The 25436-nt window shown below is 37.5% G+C and overlaps 2 protein-coding genes and 1 long non-coding RNA gene across 4 annotated transcripts; 2 read left to right on the top strand and 1 right to left on the bottom strand.

Moving 5' to 3' along the window:
- Nucleotides 1-329: 329 nt before the first annotated feature.
- LOC148653434 (actin, alpha cardiac muscle) lies at nt 330-6117 on the top strand. The gene is made up of 9 exons (XM_088648430.1): nt 330-488; nt 1946-2096; nt 2560-2688; nt 3270-3380; nt 3921-4005; nt 4520-4681; nt 4939-5130; nt 5362-5543; nt 5876-6117. Exons 2-9 carry the CDS (start codon nt 1968-1970, stop codon nt 6017-6019), a joined length of 1134 nt encoding a protein of 377 aa, XP_088504556.1. The 5' UTR covers nt 330-488; nt 1946-1967; the 3' UTR covers nt 6020-6117.
- A 1034-nt stretch (nt 6118-7151) lies between these two features.
- Nucleotides 7152-23765, top strand: arhgap11a (Rho GTPase activating protein 11A). 2 transcript variants are annotated; one of them, XM_088648420.1, is made up of 12 exons: nt 7152-7751; nt 11295-11365; nt 11572-11668; nt 11877-12133; nt 12471-12634; nt 13590-13736; nt 14076-14150; nt 15221-15394; nt 15714-15849; nt 19708-19816; nt 20777-20924; nt 21437-23765. In XM_088648420.1, the coding sequence occupies exons 1-12, from the start codon at nt 7626-7628 to the stop codon at nt 22942-22944; spliced, it is 3012 nt and encodes a 1003-aa protein (XP_088504546.1). In that variant the 5' UTR covers nt 7152-7625; the 3' UTR covers nt 22945-23765. The 2 variants fall into 2 exon arrangements, with proteins under 2 accessions (XP_088504546.1, XP_088504547.1); XM_088648421.1 differs by lacking the exon at nt 14076-14150.
- On the bottom strand, nt 15614-21566 carry LOC148653433 (uncharacterized). Its single transcript, XR_015941665.1, has 3 exons — nt 21477-21566; nt 20763-20891; nt 15614-15803 (listed from the first exon to the last, which is right to left on the bottom strand). It is a non-coding gene; the product is annotated as an uncharacterized LOC148653433 (long non-coding RNA).
- Nucleotides 23766-25436: the final 1671 nt, after the last annotated feature.

The following is a 25436-nucleotide window of genomic DNA, read 5'->3' as shown; positions in this document are numbered from 1 at the left end:
TTAAATACATTGTTATGTCCTATACAGAGATGCATATTGTACTTAGATAAATGTTATTAATATTTGTTCCCCACAGTTTTACTGCTTTAAGCAACTGTCAGGATTTTCAGTCAATAATCTTAGCTCTGTGAGCATAGCCAAAAGTATTTTCTGAATGGCATAGGCTGCACCATTTCAAAATTCTCCGTATCATATATTACAGATAAATCAAGAGTCCTTTATATAGTCGGTTTACTTTTCTGCCTAATTTTAGTTTTATACAGGGGGCCTAGTACCTCTGAGGAAGCATCACTCCATTTTAGTGGTGTCCTGTCACAGCATATCAGACACACTTACTTGGGGGATCCTTTTTTTTAAGCAGCTCTTATTTGGGCTTGTGTGAACTCCTGGGCCCGCCTCCCAGACCCTCTATTCCAGGCTTATTTAAGGAGCACCTTTCACTGTAGGCTTTCGTCCCAGTGGAAGCATCAGTCTTGCGATACAACTTGGTGAGTGCCTACCTCTGGTGTCTTTGGAATACTTAATGGCTTGACAGGATTGACTGCACATTCTCAGCCTCTCGAATAGGGGGTTAGGATTTCTGAAGATTAACTGTTAGAACTGTGATGATTTGTGAAGTAGAGGGAAGGCAATAGACTTAAAACACTCCTTGAAATTATTCATACAGCTTGTTTTTAATTTATTAGACAAGTAAATAGACTTGAATTCGTAAACTTCAAGAATATTTTCATTTAAAGTTGATTAAAATGCTTGGTTGCTAAAAATAAGGAAAAATGCCAAAGACTGCACAGCTGAACTTCTGTTGACTTTACAATGGATTAAAATTAAAACTAGTAAATGAGAAATGATGGCAACATGCCTCAATTCGAATATGAAAGAACACAAAAACAACTATAATCCAGTATTAGTTAAAGTTATTTTGCATTTTGTTTTGTCAATATTACTAAATAAAAAAAATGGAGAAATTGCAGAAAAAGAGGGAAGGGATTGCTTCAGGTCTCAGCGAACTTGTAGGATATTTGTGCCTATCACTCATGCACACATTCCTAACTCCACAAACTTGTAATGAAGCTGATACTGACTTTAAGAAGAGGTGTTACATTGTGTGGACAGCTGGAATAAGACCCCAGCCCTGGTGTCACTTAAAAAGAATCAGTCTTTCTCAGCTGTGAAATTGTTACAGAGAGGGCGATCTATATACAGAGTAGTTTGGAATTACAGGATTGCAAAACCAGTACTGGTCTTAAAATAGATGACTGGATGTCCTACTGTATATGCCTGTTTTTGGCATTGAAAACCAGGGTGAGGATACCTTATTGATCTTTAGGGAATGAACTATTTAAAAACTAAACTTAATCTGATATTGTCAAGTACAATTGATTGGTTTGCTTCTCAAAACATATAATTCAGGAGCAGATAACTGTAAAGGAGATTCCTCAAAAAGAACATGGCCACAAAATGAACAGCTTTTTCCTTGTTTTTAAAGAAAAATATCTAGACTTAATAAATACATTGCCTAGTAAAACATTACAGCTATATATAGAAGCAACTGCCACAATGTATTGATTTGTGTTATAATACTAAATGATAGTTGTTTTAAATGTCTCGTAAAATGTAAATTTTAAACCAGTGTGACATACTGTAAAGTATTCTACCAGATTATAAATATATATTATTTTCCCTTTAAGCACAATTTATTTCAAACTACAGTGAATATAATGGACAGTGGACTAAAGAACTTTTTAAACTTAACACACCCTTCTCACTTACAGCAGATGTAGCTTTTGCGTTTTCATTATGAGATTATTTTATGAAAATTGAAAACAATTACTAAAGTGAAATTTTACTGGAAGACTCGCGGCATGGGCATTTTTTGTGTATTAGCCCTGTTTTTGTGAGAATTTAGACTTAATCCCACCGTTTACCTCGCTGTTCCTCCTGACAGACCATCCCAGCACAGACTAATCATGTGTGACGACGAGGAGACCACCGCCCTTGTGTGCGACAACGGCTCTGGCTTGGTCAAGGCTGGATTTGCCGGAGATGACGCTCCCCGTGCTGTCTTCCCTTCCATTGTTGGAAGGCCCCGCCACCAGGTACAACCCCCCCTGCAGTCCGTTCATCAAACAGCGTTCATCTCTATTCGTCTACACTTAGCTTTATTTACCAACGCATCGTAACGCTTAACCATCTTTAATAATTGTCTTTAAATAGTAATATTTAAATATGATCTTAATTGCTTTTAACTTGTTTTATTAACGTTTCCTCCTTGCAATTGCATTATTTATAGTTATGTTTATTTTAGATTATTGTAAACCAGGATTATCCTCGGAGCATTTTATTATTTAAGATTATTTTGGAAATGATTTGACGAACATAATACAATTTTCACATTGCAAATAACTGGAAACAATGTCAAGAACACTGAAAGAAAAAAAAATTCAACTCTCTTTCAGCCAGCAGCACAGATAGCAAGTAGCAGGCATGTACTGTATAGCAGGCATGAAGAGACTCCTGCAGATTTTAGAGTGTATTCTCACACCTTTCTGCTTCTCTTAGGGTGTCATGGTCGGTATGGGTCAGAAGGACAGCTACGTAGGAGATGAGGCCCAAAGCAAGAGGGGTATCCTCACTCTGAAGTACCCTATTGAGCACGGCATCATCACCAACTGGGACGACATGGAGAAGGTAGCCATCCAAAATGTATCTCTCACAGTGCTACACCACTTCTGTATTTAGTGACACATCTAGCACTAAGAAGCCCTGGATCTCTTTTTTTAACTTGTTGTAGCTCATTGAGATAAACACAGATATAAATTCTGTATTCTAATTTGGCACTTATTCCATTTATTTTATAAGCACCTATACACTGTGCAAACTGTAAGACAAACAATTCACCAACAAGGCCGACCACATATCATCTTTTATTTTTTTTATGTATAAATTGTGTGTTACACACTGCTTTTTTGTCCTCTTTCAAAAACGTGAATGGCTTTTTTGCTCTTTAAGGAAAATTATTTGTAAATGTTCTTGCATTAATTTCAAAAGTATTTAAAATTTTCAAACATTGGTCTTTATTTACTTTAGGTTTATATCAAGCATAGAAATAGTGGTAGCTTAAAAAAATAATTTAGCTGTTTTACCTTATTACATAAATTTTGAACTGTCCAAAACATGCCTTTAACTATACAATGTTCACTATATATCATGTACTGAAGTAAGAAGGATGTATTGTGTCATTTATTTAGTCTCTCTCTTAACTCCTACAGATCTGGCACCACACCTTCTACAATGAGCTGCGTGTGGCCCCTGAGGAGCACCCCACTCTGCTCACTGAGGCCCCCCTGAACCCCAAGGCCAACAGAGAAAAGATGACCCAGGTAAATGGAACAGTGGAGAACAGCAGTCATAGAACAGATTACCCTCAGAAAGGCAATTCTATTGTTTAATCCTTTGCTAAAGGAGTTTCATTGTGCTTTTTTTAATGAGTCCTATGTAAGAATAGCTATATAATTCTACAAACGGGGAATTGTTGACTTTATCTAGTATCTAGCATGCTTGCTGACATTTAAGTTATGTCTTAACCAATCATTAAATTAATCATTTTGGATAGAGTTTTAGGACAGGGTGCATGAACAACAGTCAGTGAACAAGAATCTTGTGCACCAAAATATAACACCCATACCTCCACGATGTATACATATTTATAATGCAAAAAAAGGATAACCATCCAGAAAGCTATTGTCCTTGTTGAACAAGCAAACTCAAAGTATTACAAAAAACTGAACTACTCTACTCTAAATATTCCTTTAAAATGGTTCAGTGACATTGGAATTTTTCTTTTTTTTTCTTACTTCCAGTAAACCGTGAAGACGTTTCTATTCAAAATACACTCAGACTTTTCTTGTTTCCCTTTCCAGATCATGTTTGAGACCTTCAACGTCCCTGCCATGTATGTGGCTATCCAGGCTGTGCTGTCCCTGTATGCCTCTGGCCGTACCACTGGTCAGTACCTGCAGGCGATGCCTTTGTTTCCTTTATAATAAAAGAATGGACAATCTCATATGAAGATATTAGCCCCATTATTAGCAGCTTAATCGTAGAAAAATATTTTTTATCATGTATTTTTAACAGTAATTAAAATGTAAATGCAGTCAAATGTTTTTCAATGATAATGAGACATATGGATAGGTGATGAATAAATTATACCTGCTAAAGGAATTGATTGTTAAAGATTAAAAGGCTAAACCATGTAACAGTGATAGATAATTAGACTTTAAAATATGGGAGAAGAAAGAAATATAGTATGAAATATAATTAATGGCATATAGTAATAATTACTGACAATTTATGGCAGTGCCAGTTTACTTCACTGAATTGTTACATGCCCGGTCGTGTAACAATAGTATGTTTGCAAGTGTACAAAGAAATGTACAGTATGTATGGTGTTGTAGCAAATGCAGTTTGTTCCTTTGAGCAATATAGGGTAAACATAGATCATTCTCGGTGTTCTGTGCAGGTATTGTGCTGGACTCTGGAGATGGTGTGACCCACAACGTGCCCATCTATGAGGGTTATGCCCTCCCCCATGCCATCATGCGTCTGGACCTGGCTGGCAGGGATCTGACTGACTACCTCATGAAGATCCTGACTGAGAGAGGCTACTCCTTCGTCACCACTGGTAAACACAACCCAAAAACTACTTTCTTTTAAATTAATTAAAGGGTGGCCTAACTAATGGCAGTAAAAAGCCTATTTAAGCCAGTAACCTTTATGTTAAAATAAATGAGCACATGAATTTATACAACAGCATCCATATTCCCAAATGTATTATAGTTCTGATAAACACTATTCAAAAGGAGTTTCCTTCAAGTAATCCAAATCCGACTGCCGATTGAAGATGTCAGGAGCATCACTCCTCTTCCTTCTCACTTCTAGCTGAGCGTGAGATTGTGCGCGACATCAAGGAGAAGCTGTGCTATGTGGCCCTGGACTTTGAGAACGAGATGGCCACTGCTGCCTCCTCCTCCTCTCTGGAGAAGAGCTACGAGCTGCCCGACGGTCAGGTCATCACCATCGGCAACGAGCGTTTCCGCTGCCCTGAGACCCTCTTCCAGCCTTCCTTCATCGGTAAGCCTCCTCTGCTCCTTAAATAGGATAATTGCCTTTGCCAAAGGCCTACTTATTTTACCCTTACCAGTTCAAGACAACTTCTTATTGAGGAATCTTAGGCTATTGAAATTTGGAATCATAAAGCCTGCAAGTGCCAAAGCTGAAGCACAAAGCACACCACTTTTCAGCGCAAGGAGCTTCAGATTTGAATGGAAAGCAACATCTCACATCTCCCTCTTCATCAAACAGGTATGGAATCTGCTGGCATCCATGAGACTGCCTACAACTCCATCATGAAGTGCGACATTGACATCCGCAAGGACCTCTATGCCAACAACGTCCTCTCTGGTGGCACCACCATGTACCCTGGTATTGCTGACCGCATGCAGAAGGAAATCACAGCTCTGGCCCCCAGCACCATGAAGATCAAGGTGAGTGAAATCAAATGCAAATGAAATGGATCATCACTGGATAAATTCAGTGCTTCCACTTTTGAATGAACAAGAGGTTATTCACAACAGTTGTGAAATGATAAAAAAACAACATAAAACATACAGAGCAGGTAAAATTATATTATACTATTAACTTCTTGTTAACATTCTCCATTCTCAACTTCATGGACTTTGTTTAGATGAAAACTAATCCCTCGCAATATGTTACAGTAAAATGGTTTGTACCTTGTTTGCGGTTTCTTCGGCTTTTAAAAAAAGCTATTTCATTAGGCTTTTTACTCTAACATTCCTGTTTCCATTTTGTCTCATAGATCATTGCTCCCCCTGAGCGTAAGTACTCTGTCTGGATCGGTGGCTCTATCCTGGCCTCTCTGTCCACCTTCCAGCAGATGTGGATCAGCAAGCAGGAGTACGATGAAGCTGGCCCCTCCATCGTCCACAGAAAGTGCTTCTAAACATCCAAATCCTCTTCCATCCACTCCTCTGTCTGCATTTGTACTGTGCTGTTTACTGTATATACATGTACTGTTGTAATAAAAATAGATGCTCGTAACAGTATTCCAGCTGCGGTCTATTTCCTCTTTTATCTTGAACCATAATGACTACTTTAAAATATTTTCTTTTTAGTCTCTTTTTTTTCTTAAATGGAATGCACATCACAAAAAAGACACAACAGTGTCACTAACATTATGGAAAACCTGCTGATTGATAGCCAATCTCTATAGGAACAAAAGGCACAAATGCAACCAGGCTTTGCTTTCATCCTTTGGTAAATTATAGTTCATGAATGCTGAATTACATATCAGAAGCAAACAGTGGTTTCCAATGCAGATCATTGTTAAACTTTCTGTAACATATTGTTCTCTTTAAAAGAAAAGTAGTGGAAAACTATTTGTGATTAATGAATCAATATGTTATACTGTAGTTTTCGTTTTAAGGCTTTCCTAGGAGATGACCAAACCCTTATTTATGAAGGCACAACAATTTATTTGCAATTAATATGAAAATCATCACAAAAATACTTGTTTTTTAGGATACTATAATGTGAATGTCCAGCTGTTTTCAGTCAATACATAACGTTCTCTTCTACATAGAGCAGATCGGTACAACTGTAGTTTGAATCCGAGAAAAACCTTGTGCAGATTGATTTTTTAAACTGTTTCCAACAGATGTTTCAGATTAATGTTGCTTATCATAAATTAAAAAAAGACGTTTTAGTTACAGTTATGGTTTTTAACCAGGGCAGCTTCAGGAATGCCAATAAAACATGCCACTGTAATAGTCCTGCCCTCAGGCATAATGCTGTGTTTTCAGCTGATTCGATATACAGTAAATTCTTGCATTTTATGGATGCTCTTTGATAACAGAGACAGTTACATTTAGTTATCGTCTTTGCAAATCATCGTAGTTTTTTAACTTTAAAGTCTACAGATATTTACAAATACATATTTGGAACACAGGTTGACGCACAAACAGAACACAATTTTGAACCAAGTTACCTTTCACGTTTCAAACAGGCTTTTAACAGGACAGCACTTGGGGGTCTTGATATTTGAACTGGCTCTAGCCAATCAGCGAAGAAAATGCAGAAAGTGCTGCCGTTTGAATAGTTTCTACAGAGAGCAGGACGGGGGGGGATGATGGTTGAGTTAAGGATTTGTACTTAGGATGCATATATAAATTAGAAAAAAAGTAATATACTGGTATAATAGGCTATGACGAATATGTAACAGGGTTACTGTAATTTAGGGAAGCGTGAGGTGGGAAGAGAAGAGAGAAATACGTGAAGGCAAGTAGACATGAATAGGGATTATTGTATGTGAGAGAGGGCTGTGTATGTGAGAGAGGGCTGAGTAAGTGGCGATCCAAATGGTATTTTGTATCAAATCTAATTAAGGGTGTAGAATCTGAATAGTACAAAAAGGGGAAGATTTGCGAAGTGGAATAAGAGTATCGCTAAAGGTTCGGTTAGTTTCGAAAGATTGTCGAAAAGTAAAAGCAGAAACGGCTCAACGCGGTCAGAAGTGCGGAATTGTACGAAATCCACTATCGTACCGAAAGATGAGGCTCTACGACAGAAATGTTATCCGCTTGGCTATTGTGCAACACCTCCGTGTTTACGGAATAAGAATCAAGAACTGGAATAAAAACAAAGGCAGCAGTAGCAAAGTGACAGCGTGCTACCCGGTAAGTTTGAAGTTTTTGTCATTGGTATTGGCAGTTTTGGTCATTATGAATGAAGATTGGCACTAAAATGAGCATAATGTCAGCATTCTAATAAGCAATATGTACAACCGGGCACTTAATCTCACGGTCGCTTACACTCTAAATACATGATGGATTTTAAATGTGTACATGGGTAAGAAGATTGAAAGTGTAAGTGCGACTCGTGGTTATTTAAAAGACTGCTATTCTTTGAAGCGTGCTGTTTGGGGAAAAAAAACATTTTTTAAATACTCCATATAGCACCAATATACCTGTAGCACCATTCCTCTCACATTTCCTCTAGCACACACGGATGTGTAAATCGCTCACGGTTTAACCCTTGATCATAGATCAAGAAAGGAACTAGTTTTCAAATTTCAGGAAGCGGGCCTCTGGTCACGCGATGTAAGAGAGTGCTGGCCAGATGTCGCACCAGCCGAGTCCATTTACTCCTGTATTAAAAATTAACTGTCGCGTTTCTCAAAACTAATGTTCCGGCTAGACCGTTTTCCAGTTTTGATTCATCCATTTGATTCATTCATTGATTTACAAAGCACCCCTTGGCGTGTTCTTTCACGTTTTCCAAACCCAGCACAAGGAATGTCAGCTATTTCATGAGCAGATGTTTACCGATGAAATAACAAATTGTTAACCCGCCCTTTCCATTGTTGTTAAAAGTAATATCCTTGAAAGCTAGAGACTGGCTACGTGATGCTGCATAGAGTAAGTCAGACAGAAATACATTTATTGCAATAGATATAAATCGGTGACGTTGTTTTTCTTCCTGTGTTAAAACACCCCTGGAAAGCCTGCATCCTGTGTTGTATCACGGTGTCAAGATAAATCATAATTGTGTTCTGTTACTGCTGTTGAATAGTAAGAAACAGGTTATTTAGTTGATACTTATGTCCTGGAAGTTTCAGAGACTTTCAGCGGGGGAAAATATGAATAAGGTGGAGTCGTTTAGTGTTAAAGTTCTGTTTACAAAGGTGTATACGCTAGTGTATGAAACATGGCAAACTGGGTTTGCCGTTATTAAGATTTAGAAAGATTAAGTTGATTAATATGTAAGATAGTAAACTTTGGTATACTTAACATTTTGGAGTTTCTTTAGGATATGGTTCACAAATCAAACATTTTCATTACTTTGCTTTACATTGGAGGCAAATTTTAGAATTACCTTGTTATTTTTCCATCATGTATTTTTCAATGCAATTGGTGAGAGTGGGTTGTTCTTCTAAATGCGGATATGTGATGCCAGGTCTGCATTTTTTCTTTGGCGTCACTGGAATTTATCATAATTGACAACTACAATAATGTCTTTATGCATCCTGGCGGTTTCTAATTTACTGCTCCAACCTAAATGGAGTTTATTGTCTCTTGCTCCCACTACTGAATATGAGCTTCAGAGCTAAAAATGAACACTGTTTTGTGGTAGAACATCATTTCATAAAGTCTATAGAAATTACCATTTCATCTGACCTTAACAGTGCTGCGTGTCCAATTTAATATTTTGCCTTACAATGCTGATTATTTGTAATTGATTGGTATTGATGCTATTAAATTATATTGCTCCTGGTATTTCTGCAGCCGCATATGCTATAAAACAGTATAAACTACTATAACCAGTAATGCACAGACTTTTTTGCTGATGTCTGGAATGCAGTCCGTGTAGATGTTCAGGTGAAATGTCATCATTAAAATGGTGCCACCTTGTGTTCTTGGTCATTTTTGCAGCTATGCACTGGAAATGTTTGTTTAGAGGGTGACTCTTGTTGATTTTTCCAGGCTGATGATAATATTTCCATTACCAAACAGTCAGTATGTTTTAAATGCTTTGCACCAGGTTGCAGATGCTGTTTTATGGGATCCTGTCTCATTCCTCCCATAGGGCCTTGACAGGCATGTACTTCTACTGCTTATAGCTTTCATATTCTTATCCCATAAGAACTGTGCTTTCACACAAACAGCATGAGGATGTGCATTGTCCTGCATAATTGTCATGTCAGGATGAGCCTGCAGGAAGGCAAGGTCCCACGATTTAACAGTGGAAAGCCTTGTAGTTGAGTTGAGTTGATATCAGTTTTTGTCTGCGTCACACGCCGCACTTTCTGATGTCCTTCAGACTGGTCTGCACCAGTAGTTCTTATGTTTGATCCCTTGGGCCCACACACCTGGTGGTTTATGTTCCACCTGAATGCTTGGTTAAGTTATTAATATGACACCCAAGAATAGCTTTGATTTGAACACCATGTGTTTAGTTCCTGAACTTATTGGAGCTTGCAAACAAAAAACTGAAACGTCTGAATAGAAGAAAAACAAATAAGTTTTCAAACAAGCAGCTTGTTGATTCAAATTAAGGTGGAGCTGCAGTCCCAATTTCTCAGACAGGTTGTTAAATCTCAGTAACTAAATTAATTGACAATATCGGAAAATTTGACAAATTTTGAATTACGTGTAAAATCGTGAACTTTGCTCAAGCTCAAGCAAATGAGTACCATGGTCTCCTAACAAAATGAATGATGAAGAGTGTATTTTAATGGGTTGCCCTTTTGCTGCAATACTTAAAAGTATCTAAAAAACATGTTGCCTTGTATGTGTCAGTTTTGTGAAAATATTTACTGTTAATATGGTAGCAAAAGTCACTTGGTCTAAAGCATGTTTACAGTATAATAGGCCCGCTAATGGTGCTTTTGTGTCACCAGAAGTTTTGTTGCCTCGTTCTGGATCGCAGACAATGAAGGCAATATGGCGTTATTTGATATGCACTCGTCATTGCCAATTCATTATAACCTCCAAATGTAACAATATAATTAATTAGATCCCCTTTAAGGATTCATTTAACTCCACTGAGCTCCACTGCGATGAAAACCAGCAGTGTGTGGGTCCCCAGGACCCAGACTGGGACCCTGGATTACATAAAACCTTGATTTGTTGATAAGAAGGGCTGGAATGGGGAGGCACAGGGGTACGGTGAATAACAATGCTGCCTCACAGTGCTGGGGCCCTGGGTTTAGTTCTGTACCTGGGGTGCTATCTGCATGGATTTTGCATGTTCTCCTTGTTTTTGCTGGGTGATATGATTTCTTCCCATAGTCTAAAGACATACTGGTAGTTTAATTGGGTTCTGGGAAGATTGGCTGTGGTGTGAGGGGTGCTTGTTTGTCTGTCTATGCCATGCAATAGTTTGGCATCCCATCCAAGGTGTATTTTTCCCTCCCCTGTTTAACCCTGGATCAGATGAAGAACATAGAAGTTACAGAATGACGAATGCTATAAAATCCATCTGAAGAGACATACAAAATGTTTAGTTGATAGCCAAAATCTTTGTACTTTATTTCTAAAGTAAAAGCAAAAATCTTTGTGTGCTTTTGTTGCTTATGTTTAAGATTCACTTTAGGTTGGAAGCTTCAGTACCTTTAACAAATATTTGCTTTATGGTTTCACTGAGTTCAGTTCTGTCTGAAGCTCTGCCAATGTATAAGATGGATTTATCCGTTGGTTGAATTATTTCTTTCTTTTAAGGCCAAGATCTTTGGGGTGCCTCTTGAATCCTTACCTCAGTGCAGTGTAGCAGAGTATGGGACAGTACCTCGGTAAGCACACATTCTAACCTTCGTTTAAAAATATGGGTACATAGTTTGGAGTAAAACTTTTCTTCTCACATGTGATCTCTTTTTTTTGCGTTCTAAATATTTGCTTTTGCTTTTAAGACAAATCCATATACATGTATACTGGACTCAGTTTTAATCTCTCTTGGTATTTGTTAGAGTGGGTCTTGAATGTATTGTTTCTTTCCCAGCTTTCTGGTAGATGCTTGTGAAAATCTTCTGCGGAATGTTGATACTGAGGGTTTGTTCAGAAAATCTGGTTCTGTTGTCCGCCTAAAGGAACTCAAGGTGAGTAGAATGTTGATGTAGTCAGTGTTGTATTGGTTCCCCAGTTTTTAAATAGTGTAAGTTTACATTAATGTAACAGTTTAAAACTTTGTATCTCCTATCAAGAAAGTAATTCTGAGTGCCGGGCATGTATTTCTTAGCTCAGTGCATTTGATGCTAGAGTAAGGTAGCAAGTGACTTGTTTCACCAGCCCCGTTTCTTTCTGTAGGCTAAACTGGACATGGGAGAGGACTGTATTCCTTCAGCTCTCCCTTGTGATATAGCTGGACTTCTTAAGCAGTTCTTCCGAGAGCTGCCTGAACCTGCCATTCCCACCGAACTGCATGATGCACTTCTCAAGGCACAGCAGTTGTTGACAGAGGAAGAGAGGACAACTGCCACACATCTGCTTTCATGCATGCTTCCCGATGGAGTTTCTCAGACACTGCGTTACTTTTTTAACTTTCTCAAAAATGTATCCCAGAGGTAGGCTCACACAGCCTCACTGTGCCACTAAAAAGTCTTCTTTCATCAGTACTGTGAATTTGGGGAATTATTTTCTTTGTGTATCAAGTAGATTACATACAGTATTGTTAATTGTTAATATCCCTAATAAAATGGGACGTCTCATAAGGCTCAGAAATGTAAAATAAACATAAGCACTCTAATTTAAAATTGTTCGTTTTTTGCCCATTCTCAAGAAACATGTAATAAGTGGGACATACACAGTTTAAAAATAAATCCGTATAACGGACCACAAGTGAATAAGGAATGCTTTTTAATCATAAATTCAGTTTGTTAATCCTTCTTTGCTTTGTCTTAGATCTGCAAAGAACAAGATGGACAGCAGTAACCTATCTGTGATCTTTGCTCCAAATCTCCTGCATTCCAGTAATGTAAATGAAAAGATGACTGTAACAACTGAAAAACGTCTTAAACAGCAGGCAGCCATAGTGCATTATTTCATAGAGCATGCTGACATTTTTGGTAAGAGGTTGCATTTAATTTTCATATTTTCACCTTTAGTTGTCTTTTAAGCTCTTTATTTGTTAAAAGTTCAGATTTTTACTTCTGGTTTTGGTCACCTGTACATGAGCTCGTTTTGCATGATGTCGACATTTGTGAGAGTTCAGTGTATTCCCATCCTGAATAGCCAAATTCAAGTATAACCAAGTCCACCTCATACCGCTGCATGATCAACTGCAGTATATAGTATGTATGGTTAAAAAAACATAGGTAACCCTTCTTTATATGATATTTAAAGTACTAATGCATTGAATTTAAGTTCAATAACATTGATCAACAAAAAGAAATAACAGTAATCACAAACTTGTAGTAATCGGGTAAAATAAACATGAATCCCTCCTCTGCATTCAGCCTGCAGTTTCTCTCTGCCTCCATGATTGGCGTGCCCCATTGTAATGAAACTGGCATTAAAGCTCTCAGTAAGGCTGTAAATTGTTTCCAGCCTGTCATTCCCCACACCGCCTACATAACAGTTCATTATAATACAAAAACAAGACCATGTTGAGGTACAGATGTTGGGTACTGGATATTTCGGCAAGCAGCCCTGCTCACTCATTAGCTATATTTATCTCACCATCCTAGTCTATTGCACTGCTAATTTGAAAGTTGCTGTTAACTGCCTTCAGGTCGGTTTCATCCCACTCTGCTCTTCTTTCATCCAAGACCCCATCGGGCATACTGAATATTAAATCCGAAGATGTAGAGACCCTCTTGTAGTTAAGCATTTAATAACCGAATGTTGGGTTTGCTTAGAGAACCTTTGAATCATTTTGATGTGCCTTTCCTAACTTCATCTGTATTGTAGTAGAGTTTGACCGGTCACAGAACAGAGTGGGATAGATTCTCCAAATCTTTTCTGAAAAAGACATGTCTACGATTTAGTGCATAAAAAGTATCCTTTTGACTTCTGCACCAGGTTCTGCACCACATTTTATCATGGAGAAGATTCCTGCAATGCTTGGAGTTGATGGTGGTCTTGCCACGCCCACTCTAGAAAGTAGGGGAGAAGGAGGGGAGAGTGAGTTTTCAGATGTAAAAAAGAGGAGGCGGCGAAGTGTTGGAGGTAAGTCTGGAGTGAAACATCTGTCGTTCTTGTCAGTATCCTTCTGGGAGGCTGTTTTCTTTGAATCTCTGCTTATGTCCTTTCATAACTTGGATTCTGTTTACAGTGACTCATTTTCTTTTAGTCTTTTTTGGAAAATGGTTTGGCCTCATACATACATGTGTAGGAATGCCTTCTAAGAGTCAAAACTGCAAAACATTGTGACTTTAAGTCAGTTGTTTATGATTTTAGAAATTGTGTAGTGTATTTTAAATGCGTAAAATTATCCTGGCTCTTAATATAATTTAGTGGTGCTCTGAGTATAGAACATGATAGATTTCGCTTTGTCTTACATTACAGAAATGGTTAATGGAGCACTCCATAAGTTAAAAACTAATAGAACACCCACAAATACACCTCAGTTTGATGGATCAGGTAGGTATCTCGGTACAGTCATTTTATACCCTTCTTCATCTTCTCAATCTCTTCTGTCAAGGTGAAAATATTACATTTTCAGACTCCTCTGTTTGCAATTGAAGAGTTGGTGATGGGCAGTTCAAATTAAATTTTTTGATTGGTTTTGCCTTTTCTTTTGTAAGCACATTTTACATTTTAAAGCTTTGTGTGATTCTAGCCTATAAGCAAAAATATAGTCAATAACAGAGTTGCTAAAAAATGTAAATGCTCAAGTAGTTTTTTACTGAAATTCTGATTTGTCCTTGGACAGAAATGACATCTAGCAACTTTGCTATGCCATGACTGCCTTCTTCTTTGATAGATATATAAATGATGTGCTTTAAAAATCGTGCTTTTGCTACAGTGACTGCTTGCCTTTTTTGCTGCTTTTATGACTGCTTTTTGCTGGTTTTACCACAGAATTACAGATGAAAAATCAGTCTGGAGGCTTATTATATGTATTAAAAAATCACAGTGTAGGCAGTCATAAATATGCGTCTTCAAAAGTAACGTACAACTGCAAAAGATGCAGATCCAGTTGTCAGCCACTTGTAACTGACATTTTATTGAACCGATATGACGTAGGTAAATTAAGTATGCTGATTACCATTTAATATCAAGAGAGTTTATCAACTGGGGACCTATTATAAAAATCACAAGGCTAATAGCATAAATGACCATTGTTGGAAGTACTGCAAACTTCATCTGTTATACATGCTTTGCACCAGGTTGCTGATGTATTCTCAGTGGATTCTATCCCATTCCTCTTATAGAGTCTGGGAAAGTATAAGCCTATTCACTGATCTCTGAGCCCTAGGTAACGCATACTGTTCTGGCATATCCCACAAATTTGTAATTGGCTCAGGTCTGCCAAGTAGGGCATCCACAGCATCACAATCGCATCTTGCAAGCAATACTATACACTATACACTCCTGCCCAGGTCATAACTCGCAGATCAATCGTTTTGTTGTACACAACAATTATCCTATGGTTTTACATGTCTGTGCTATGTTTTACATTTTACATGTGCGCCCTGTCTTGCTTGCAGTTATTTCATCAGCCACTCCTGTGATATTGACTCCAAACTCCAAACGAAAGCTTCCTCATGAGTCTGCACAAGGCTTGGGATTTTCCAACAAAAAGCGAAGGTCTTTGAAACACAACCTTGCTTTAGAATTACTTCCAAACATCATTTTTGGTAGTGGCTCAACTCCAGGCTCAGGTATGTGAAAACAAAAAGAAAAGTGTAACTCTTACCACTTAACAGTATGGATTTAGGCAAAGCTAAAGTGTGTGTGAGATAAACTATAATGGACGAAATATTAAACTATTTCTGCACTGTCAGATTCTTACAGATTCAGCTTCAAAAGTGATACTACTTGTAGTCCATTAAAGACCCATGGTGTAACCTTGACAAATCCCAAAACAAACCAGTTAATAATAAATTGAAATGATTTTTTATTATTCTTGTTAAAATAGTTATCTTTTAATACTTTGAAATTACATCTTCAGTTCATCCACTGAATCCTTCCTGTTTCCAGGTCCTACTAATGATGCTAGTCCTTCTACATCTCTGGATTCTTCACACAGTGCAGTATCTTCTGCTGGTGGGGTTAGACACACTGCCAATTCTGCAAAAAGAAAAAGTAAAAGAATTGAGTACAAAAAAGTGAACAGGTAGGTGTTCCATTGAGATTTGCTACCCCTCTAAAGACGAAAGGACCCTTTAAAAGTATTTTTTCTATTATACATACGTTTAAAAGTATAAATATATAAAGATCAATTTGCAGTAAATCTTAATTTAAACTGGGGGATGGGAAACATGGTTAGCATGTAAAACTGTGTTTATGGGCAATGAATGTAGTTTGGACTAAATTTTATTTTTCTTAACTAAAATGTATATTAATGTCAGTCTGTGACTGCACTCAGATTCAATACAACTTTATTTCTCATTTGGGAAAATGAAAAGGGAGAGCTCATTCCGAAACTAAAACTCTTCCAAAGAACAGATGTACCTACCTACAGTGCCTTGCGAAAGTATTCGGCCCCCTTGAACTTTTCAACCTTTTGCCACATTTCAGGCTTCAAACATAAAGATATAAATTTTTTATTTTATGTGAAGAATCACCAACAAGTGGGACACAATTGTGAAGTGGAACGAAATCTATTGGATTTTTGAAACTTTTTTAACTAATAAAAAAATGAAAAGTGGGGCGTGCAAAATTATTCGGCCCCCTTGCGTTAATACTTTGTAGAGCCACCTTTTGCTGCGATTACAGCTGCAAGTCGCTTGGGGTATGTCTCTATCAGTTTTGCACATCGAGAGACTGAAATTCTTGCCCATTCTTCCTTGCAAAACAGCTCGAGCTCAGTGAGGTTGGATGGAGAGCGTTTGTGAACAGCAGTTTTCAGCTCTTTCCACAGATTCTCGATTGGATTCAGGTCTGGACTTTGACTTGGCCATTCAAACACCTGGATACGTTTATTTGTGAACCATTCCTTTGTAGATTTTGCTGTATGTTTGGGATCATTGTCTTGTTGGAAGATAAATCTCCGTCCCAGTTTCAGGTCTTTGCAGACTCCAACAGGTTTTCATCCAGAATGGTCCTGTATTTGGCTGCATCCATCTTCCCCTCAATTTTAACCATCTTCCCTGTCCCTGCTGAAGAAAAGCAGGCCCAAACCATGATGCTGCCACCACCATGTTTGACAGTGGGGATGGTGTGTTGAGGGTGATGAGCTGTGTTGCTTTTACGCCAAACATATCGTTTTGCATTGTGGCCAAAAAGTTCGATTTTGGTTTCATCTGACCAGAGCACCTTCTTCCACATGTTTGGGGTGTCTCCCAGGTGGCTTGTGGCAAACTTTAGACGAGACTTTTTATGGATATCTTTGAGAAATGGCTTTCTTCTTGCCACTCTTCCATAAGGGCCAGATTTGTGCAGTGTAAGACTGATTGTTGTCCTATGGACAGACTCTCCCACCTCAGCTGTAGTTCTCTGCAGTTCATCCAGAGTGATCATGGGCCTCTTGGCTGCATCTCTGATCAGTCTTCTCCTTGTCTGAGCTGAAAGTTTAGAGGGACGGCCAGGTCTTGGTAGATTTGCAGTGGTCTGATACTCCTTCCACTTCAAGATGATCGCTTGCACAGTGTTCCTTGGGATGTTTGAAGCTTGGGAAATCTTTTTGTATCCAAATCCAGCTTTAAACTTCTCCACAACAGTATTACGGACCTGCCTGGTGTGTTCCTTGGTCTTCATGATGCTCTCTGCGCTTTCAACAGAACCTTGAGACTATCACAGAGCAGGTGCATTTATACAGAGACTTGATTACACACAGGTGGATTCTATTTATCACCATCAGTCATTTAGGACAACATTGGATCATTCAGAGATCCTCGCTGAACTTCTGGAGTGAGTTTGCTGCACTGAAAGTAAAGGGGCCGAATAATTTTGCACGCCCCACTTTTCATTTTTTTATTAGTTAAAAACGTTTCAAAAATCCAATAGATTTCGTTCCACTTCACAATTGTGTCCCACTTGTTGGTGATTCTTCACATAAAATAAAAAATTTATGTCTTTATGTTTGAAGCCTGAAATGTGGCAAAAGGTTGAAAAGTTCAAGGGGGCCGAATACTTTCGCAAGGCACTGTATATTAGCACTGCTTCACCACAGTGAGAAACATCATTTTAATTATGGCATTTACAGCAGGCCAGCAGCCATATCACCCTGCAGCTCTCAACAGGCTACCCACTGAAGCTAAGCAGGGCTGAGCCTGGTCAGTACCTGTACGGGAGACCTCCTGGGAAGCTGTGGTTGCTGCTGGAAGTGGTGTTAGTGGGACCAGCGGGGGGCGCCCACCCTGCAGTCTGTGTGGGTCTTAATGCCCCTGTATAGTGGCAGGGACACTATACTGTAATGGGTGCCATCTTTTGGATGATATGTTAAACTGAGGTCCTGACTCTCAGTGGTCATTAAAGATCCCCGGGCAAAGCTGATCAACATATTTGTATTCTCTCGAATTGACTACTGCAATGCTCTGCTCCCTGGGGTATCTAAATCTACTCTGAACAAGCTGCAGTATGTCCAAAATTCAGCAGCCAGAATCCTGACCAGATCTAGTGCAAGTGTTCACATTACTCCTATCCTGGAGTCCTTGCACTGGCTTCCGGTCAAATTCCGCGTAGACTTTAAAATCCTCATGCTCACCTACAAGGCTTTACATGGCTTGGCACCTCAATACCTGTCTGAACTTTTATCGCCCTACTCCCCACCTCGCAACCTCCGCTCTTCAAATTCTGCCCTCCTTACTGTCCCCCAAGCCCGTCTACATTGTATGGGCGACAGGGCCTTCTCCTGCTATGCCCCCAAGCTCTGGAACTCCTTGCCCAAGGATATTAGAGAGTCACCTTCTCTAAACTCCTTCAAATCCAGACTCAAAACCCTCCTTTTCAGAAAAGCCTTTACTTAACTGGTTCCATTCTTCACCCCTCTGCTCTTCTTAATACCATCTTCCACGGTCTCCTCTATTGTTATTGTTGTATTGCTGTAATTATAATTGTGTCCTGTCTTGTGAAATTTTTCTTATTTATTGTTGTAGTCTTCTTATTTATTGTTATTGTCATCCTGTAAAGCGCTTTGAGAAGCCACCTTTAAAGGCGCTATATAAAATAAAGTTTATTATTATTATTATTATTATTATTATTATTTCTCAATAAGAGTAGGGAGTTATCCTGGTGTCCGGGCCAAATTTCCCCCCTCAGCCTTTACCGTGGCCTTCAAATTGTCCCCATATATTATTGGCTTGCACTTGCCCTCCATTGGACTGGTGCCCTGTCCAGGGTGTACCCTGCCTTGCGCTCATTGCTTGCTGGGTAGGCTCCAGCTTCCCACGATACCATATGGTACGAAGCGGTTTGGTAAATGACATGACATTTATAGCAGTTTTTCTAATCAAAGATGGAGTCGTAAAGACAAATTGGTTAATCTACGCAAGCTCCAACTGAATTAATGTGTAGTCAATTGTATTATCTGTATCTAGACAGTTGATTACAACTCTTCTTTCTGTATAAAATGCATTTAATTATATTCAGTTGTAAAGTTATCAGTCCCCCATTACTGATGCTCCAATGAAGCTCTAATGTCACTCTTGGAAATAATATCTAATCTTAAGAAATAATGCCCCCTGAAACGCATCCCCATTGAATCCATGTTCTAATTGCCTCTTTTAGTACTGATTCCAACACCGCTCTTTTCTCTGGAATGTATCCTTAGCACTAAGTGAGGTATTGCTGTCCCATGTTATTGGTATTATATAATATTAGTTTTTGTTTTAAATCAGGTGTCTCATTTAAAAATGTTAAACTTTGTTTGGAATCCGCTTGAAAAGAAGTATTTCAGTAAACGAATAGTCAGCATTGATCAGTTGACCGGTACAGTTGTACCATAAGTAAAACGCAAAGAAAGAATAAGAATTCAAGATTTTGACAATTTTGATATCTTCTTTAAACATTTGTTTTGATTTTGCATTCCCAGAGTTGAATCTGGAAAAGCAGGATGCTTTTCCCCAAGAGTCTGCAGAAAAGAAGTGGTACGCAAGTCACTGCGTCTTCGGTTCAGTCTTGGCAAGAGCAGCAGAGATTCTGTAAGTCCGGGATCCAATGGTTGAATGTTGCCACCCATAGTCTAAGAAAAAAGTTGGCTTCAAATAAAATGGAAGAAATTTAAACTCAATTTGTAAGATTGAATTGGTTGTATTAACAGTCTTATTGTTTTATGTTTTGGGTTTAAGATTTAAATCTTCTCGTGTACTGTAGTTTTTTTTGTTTGTATGGTCTTAAAATCAATGGGACTAATAAGTATAACTATTGAACACTAAAGATCAGTACTTTAATTCTAAAGACAAAGTACTTTTGCTAAGCATATTGACTTTTTTTAAATTGAGCTTGATTAATTAAAGCACAGTCAGGTTTTTTGTATAAAGTGTAATTGATTACTAATAATTAATCTTTATTATAACAGTAATTTATATTAAATGTTATTAATATATGTTTATTATGTTATTAATTAATGTTAAAGGATCTGCTACATTGTACTGTAATAGTATTTTGTAATCAATGCAAAGTCTTCAATATTTGTTTTGGTAAAACTTGACGTAACTGGTATTTTGAAGACCTTTTCATTGTAGAGTACACTAAAATGATCTATAATGCTGTGCATTTCATTGTTTTCTGCAAACTTTTCTGTAAGGAATGGTTATTCCTGCATAAACCATGTATGCATATTAATCATTAATGTAAGAGCATGTTATTATTTGAACTTTAATAGTATGTATTTTAAAACTTGTAGAAAATGTTAATATAGTGTAATACTACAAAATATTTTGTTGGAAATGCTTATTTGCTAATACCTGATTAATTTTTTTCTCTAAATGTCAGCTGATCTTGAACAATTCATTGGGAAAAAATAAAAAACTAAATATTTAAATATTTTGCACAATTTGTAATGTTTTAATGGTAAATTTCCTTTTATATTTATATTCAGACAAAAACAGAATATGCAATAACTTTCTCAAATTAAAAGATAGATACCTTTATTCCAACAGAGCGTCATATCAAATTCATTTGTGGCACCAAAAGGATCAGAAAACATTGGTTGGCGCCTTGCCACACAAGAAAGTGACACCAGTTTTGGGTCTGCAAAAGATGCTGCCTTTAGTCCTGTCATCATAAGAAATAAATGTACAAGAAAAGGTAAGTATATTTTATACTATAGCCCTTTTAACAACTATTGTACAATCTGTATCTAACACTTATTGTAAAGTATCCTTCCAGAATAACTGGAATTAAGATAAAATAATTTACACAAATGGCAAAACTATTGGATTGATGTTTCATGCATTAAAAAATGTTTTCTTAGGTGATGCCTTTTTCCAGGGTGATTTAATAAACAGTCAAATACAAATCACAACGAAACTAGTGAGGCAGACACTTTAGAACTGTAATAAAAACGTTAGAGTAATTTGAAGTATGTTTCTCGAATAAGAACAATTTTGTGGTATGAATAAGTGAATTTATAAATGTGGCGCTGACTTTTCAAGGGTACACTCATTATACTTGAAAGAGAAAATGATGTAGAATGGCAGAATGTTTTTAACACGTCAAATGGTGTAACCATTAAAATGTGCAGTTTGTAGACAATTTTATAGTGACGTCCAACTTGGTAATTCCTGGAATAATTAACGATATTGTACTTTGTCTTTTAGGTTCCAGGTATATTAGCAAATCTGAAGAGAATCTGCTTACCCCTCAGTGTGATCCAACAACCCACAGGACATCCTGGAATGGAGCCAGCCCTGTTGATCCTCTTGTATTCAGTGATGAAACCTACACAGAAACACCAATGGGCAAATACCTGAAAAGCAGCTACTTCTCTGAGCCTGCCTTGATCTCTGGAAAGCCACCAATTATAGCTGGTATTCCTAAAGATCTCCGATCCACTTCCAGCAGTGAAAACCTTAGGAGTAATAACTCCTTCACTGAGGATGAAAACAGTGTCACTGGAACAACCCTCTTGAAGATTAAAAAGGCTTTCACAGAATCTGGGAGTAATCTGTGTTCACTTATTGGGGACAGAAGCTCCCCACAAAAGGAAATAGACTTAAAAGAAGGAGAAAATGATGTTTTAATTGACTCAGTATTTTTGCCAGAGTCTAATTCTCAAGAATGTGAATCATATGAAAAAATTAGAAATTCCTGCATTTCTCCTCAAAAGGATCTCATGGAGAATCAGCACTTCATGTTTGACCAAAGAGGCATTCTCAGTGAGTCTCCATCACTAGAAAGCTGTCAGCAGCCAAGATCAGATCAGTCTGATGCTTCACAGGGAATTGAACAAGCTGTGTTCCAGAGTAACAATCTAGATAATGACTGTGCAGTAACTGGCGAAGCTCAGATATTAAAGAGCAGTTTTATTGAAGATCTTAATACCACTACCGCTTTACCTGATAAAGCGGTCTCGGGCGTTGTACAGTCACCTCTCTGTACATCCACATTAACAGTTCAGTTGCTCAAAATGCCGGCACCTCCTGTTAGTGATGTTTCACGATCTGATATGCAAGTTGAAACTCCAAGAATGCCAGATCAGAATACAGAATTTCAGAAAAACAAATTAGAAAAATCACCAGTATCAGATGTTTCAGAAACTATACCTTTAAGGGTGGCCGATCACATTCAAAGATTTACTGTGCTTTCTTTGAATGATCATACTCCTAAGACAAAAACAATCAAGTCCCCACTTAAATTCCAACGCACCCCTGTACGCCAGTCTGTCCGAAGGATTAATTCACTGCTTGCGGAAAGAAGACCAACAGGAGGCATGAACTGCTCCTCAGAAGTTACCACCCCAACGATGGTTAAGTCAGTGAGTCATGAAAGTGGCCTGTTTTCAAAAGGGGGGCTTTGTTTGCAAAACCCTGAAGACCCGATACCTTGCTATCATCCTGGTAATGAACACAAGAAACTTTCCAACAGTACCAAAAGCTTCATTCACCAAACAAAGCAATCTGCTCTTGGTGATGTTACTAACAAGGTACAACAGAAACCCAAGGTTTCTTTGCTGGCAAATAAGAATAATAGTCCAAATCAAACTAATGCAGAGAGATCCATCATGCATCACATCATAGAGAAAGAAAAATGCCGTTTCAAAGGCTCACCTAAGAATCCATTGCCTGAAGGCAAATTTTTGTCAACTACAAAAGCTATAGATCTCTGATCTACTCTAGACCTCCTGCTATGTGCAATTGAACTCCTGCTTGGACTTTGAATTATTACTTCAAGCAATGTATTCACCTTGTTTACAATGTTAATTTATTTTCTTTATCTGTAAATGCAAGTTTATGTAATATAGCCATCAGGGATGATTTGTGAATTAAGTACTAAACCATAATGTTTTTTGTCATCCACCTTCAGCGTGTGATTATACAATAAGTACCTGTAGTATCAATGAAAATCTTGGAATGGATGAATTTATAGTTCGACTGTTTTTGAAGTTTTAATATTTTTGCTTTTGTTACTTTTTACATGGTCAGTATAATGAAACGGTTGAGTTTACCAGGTAGATTTGAGGGGGCAGCTTGAATAACAGTCTTACCTTGTTGAGAATGTTTTTGGTCAAGGGTCATTCACCTTGGACTGATCTTGCCTTGAGCTGGAGAACCTGTAACATAAAATTCAAAATACTACCATTGTAATTAGTTATGTTACAATGATTGAGTAACGGTATATGTTGCAAAATAAGTTAGCTTATGTGTTCCTTTTTAAAATTACTTTTAAGTGTTGCTTTTAAATATTTTAAGTTATATGCTGGTCATTTTTAAGAGCGGGAGCTGAGGCAGTTTAGTGGCTTATTATGAGGATTAGAAAAAGGGTGTGTTTTAGGTATTTTTTACCAAATGACTTTTGTTTTCAGTTTAATTGGATGAAGAATGAAAAAAAAATGTCCCCTTTTCTCTTTGTGAATGTCTTTTGTACAAAGAAATTAAGTTTATACTGCATACAAACTTGAAAGCGGCAATAAAATCTATACAAAAGTAATTCTAAAGCATATTGCGTTTTTTAACAAGTTTGACTTTTTGCACTGTACAGTGTTAGAAACATCACTTTTACAGTTCATATTTCAGGGTTATGGACTTAAAGTACAATAAAGTTTTGTGAAACATTCTGCCATTCATGAAAGCTTTATGTTGAAGGAAACATACAATATAGTCCTCTTGATCACCTGGTTATTGGGACTATAATGAGATTTTTTTTCCTTATTTCATTTCCTTCAACATATCTGAACAATTCTTCAGTCTTCATGTGTAAGTGAATTCTAAGAACAAAGGTTGAGAACTTAACTGAGAAATTGTCTGAATTAAGAAAAAATAAGCCGAGAATTACATCAATCCACAGTATTTCATTGAAATTAATTTAGGAGATGGCTTCATACAAGATATCACCTGGATGTTGAACTGCTAACATTTATCTATTAACATTGTATCTGTAAAATAGAGGGGGATAAATGAAGTTTAATGCAAACATTGCATTATAACTAAATAATTATTAGGCTTTAAATGTCTACAAACATGAGGTATAAATTGCAGTTATGAGTCATATGATCTGAAGTTAGAGTATAAATTTGTTTTTAAGGAAGTGCCAGAGTTTCTTTCTGATATGTTAAAGTATCTGGTTCCACTCGGGCTGTTAAAGCAGAATGAGCAGGCATGAAAGTGAAGGGAAGGAAAAACTAAACAGCAAAGTTTTAGCATTGGTGACCAGGACATAAGGAGATATGAAGGGGCAAAGTGATAAAGGAGTGGTGGGTAAATAAGGATCTTAAATTATATCTGAGCAGAAGTATCTGCTCAGATACTCAAATCATTGAGTGCACATACTGTAGGAAGGGTTTCAAGGCAGAAGAAATTTAGATTGCTAAGTGTGATGCAGTTTTTGATGATGCAGGGAGGGGTAGTTAAGAGAAAGCTGCTGAAATTCAGGCAAGTCAGAACAAAGAAACTGGGATTATATGATACCAACACATCCAATGATTAAGAATATCTGAAATACTTTATAATAAGAATCATTTAAAGGCTTGTTATGCAGAAACTTAAATGGCTTAGACATTTTTGAACTGGTAAAGAATTATTCATGTTTAGTAGAATGATAAAAAGTGGTAGCAGAATCCTGTTTAAACTCTACAGTCTTGTACATGAAATTGAAAATTAGTTTTAAAAACGTTAAATATGGTGTAGTAGGGTTAACATTTGGCCTTCAACTTCAATAAATTATGGTTTAAAAGGTTACACTTGATTTCAGTCATGGACATTTTTAAAAAGGTTTGGTATTGCAGGCAAGGGACGTAAAAGCAAGTTTCTTGTTAACAGTCAGCACCGAAGTTAATATTAATAGTTGGTTTAGCTAAGTTTGTGCTGTAGCTATCTGTTCCTTAGAAACAACAGTCTTTGACATTTATCCTGCGGGTTGAAATTAATTTGATTTCTACGTCGGTCAACATTGACATAAAACCGATTTTGAACGCTGTTTTTGATACGCGAAGTAGAGACAACTAGTGTCACAAAGGAGTGTTAATGCTAGGTTTCCTTTACAATTAGCATATTTTTCATATACGTTGTATACATCAGTGGGGGGGAAAGCACAAATCACAAACCAGTCTGATCTGAAATATTGTGGACCTTGCGCAGAAGACTATGAAAACGCTCAGCATTA

The sequence above is a fragment of the Lepisosteus platostomus genome, chromosome 10 (assembly GCF_059453375.1).
Source record: "Lepisosteus platostomus isolate fLepPlt1 chromosome 10, fLepPlt1.hap1, whole genome shotgun sequence".
In the NCBI taxonomy this organism is placed as follows: Eukaryota; Metazoa; Chordata; class Actinopteri; order Semionotiformes; family Lepisosteidae; genus Lepisosteus; species Lepisosteus platostomus.
Note: the sequence above shows the minus strand (reverse complement) of the source record. Positions and strands in the feature narration are given on the sequence as shown.

Coding starts and splice junctions, on each gene's coding strand:
- LOC148653434 (XM_088648430.1), top strand. CDS start 1,968: ATGTGTGACGACGAGGAGACCACCGCCCTTGTGTGCGACAACGGCTCT. Junction 2,689..3,269: donor ACTGGGACGACATGGAGAAG/GTAGCCATCCAA, acceptor TAACTCCTACAG/ATCTGGCACCACACCTTCTA. Junction 4,682..4,938: donor CTACTCCTTCGTCACCACTG/GTAAACACAACC, acceptor TCTCACTTCTAG/CTGAGCGTGAGATTGTGCGC.
- arhgap11a (XM_088648420.1), top strand. CDS start 7,626: ATGAGGCTCTACGACAGAAATGTTATCCGCTTGGCTATTGTGCAACAC. Junction 12,134..12,470: donor CTCAAAAATGTATCCCAGAG/GTAGGCTCACAC, acceptor GCTTTGTCTTAG/ATCTGCAAAGAACAAGATGG. Junction 19,817..20,776: donor GCAAGAGCAGCAGAGATTCT/GTAAGTCCGGGA, acceptor TTATTCCAACAG/AGCGTCATATCAAATTCATT.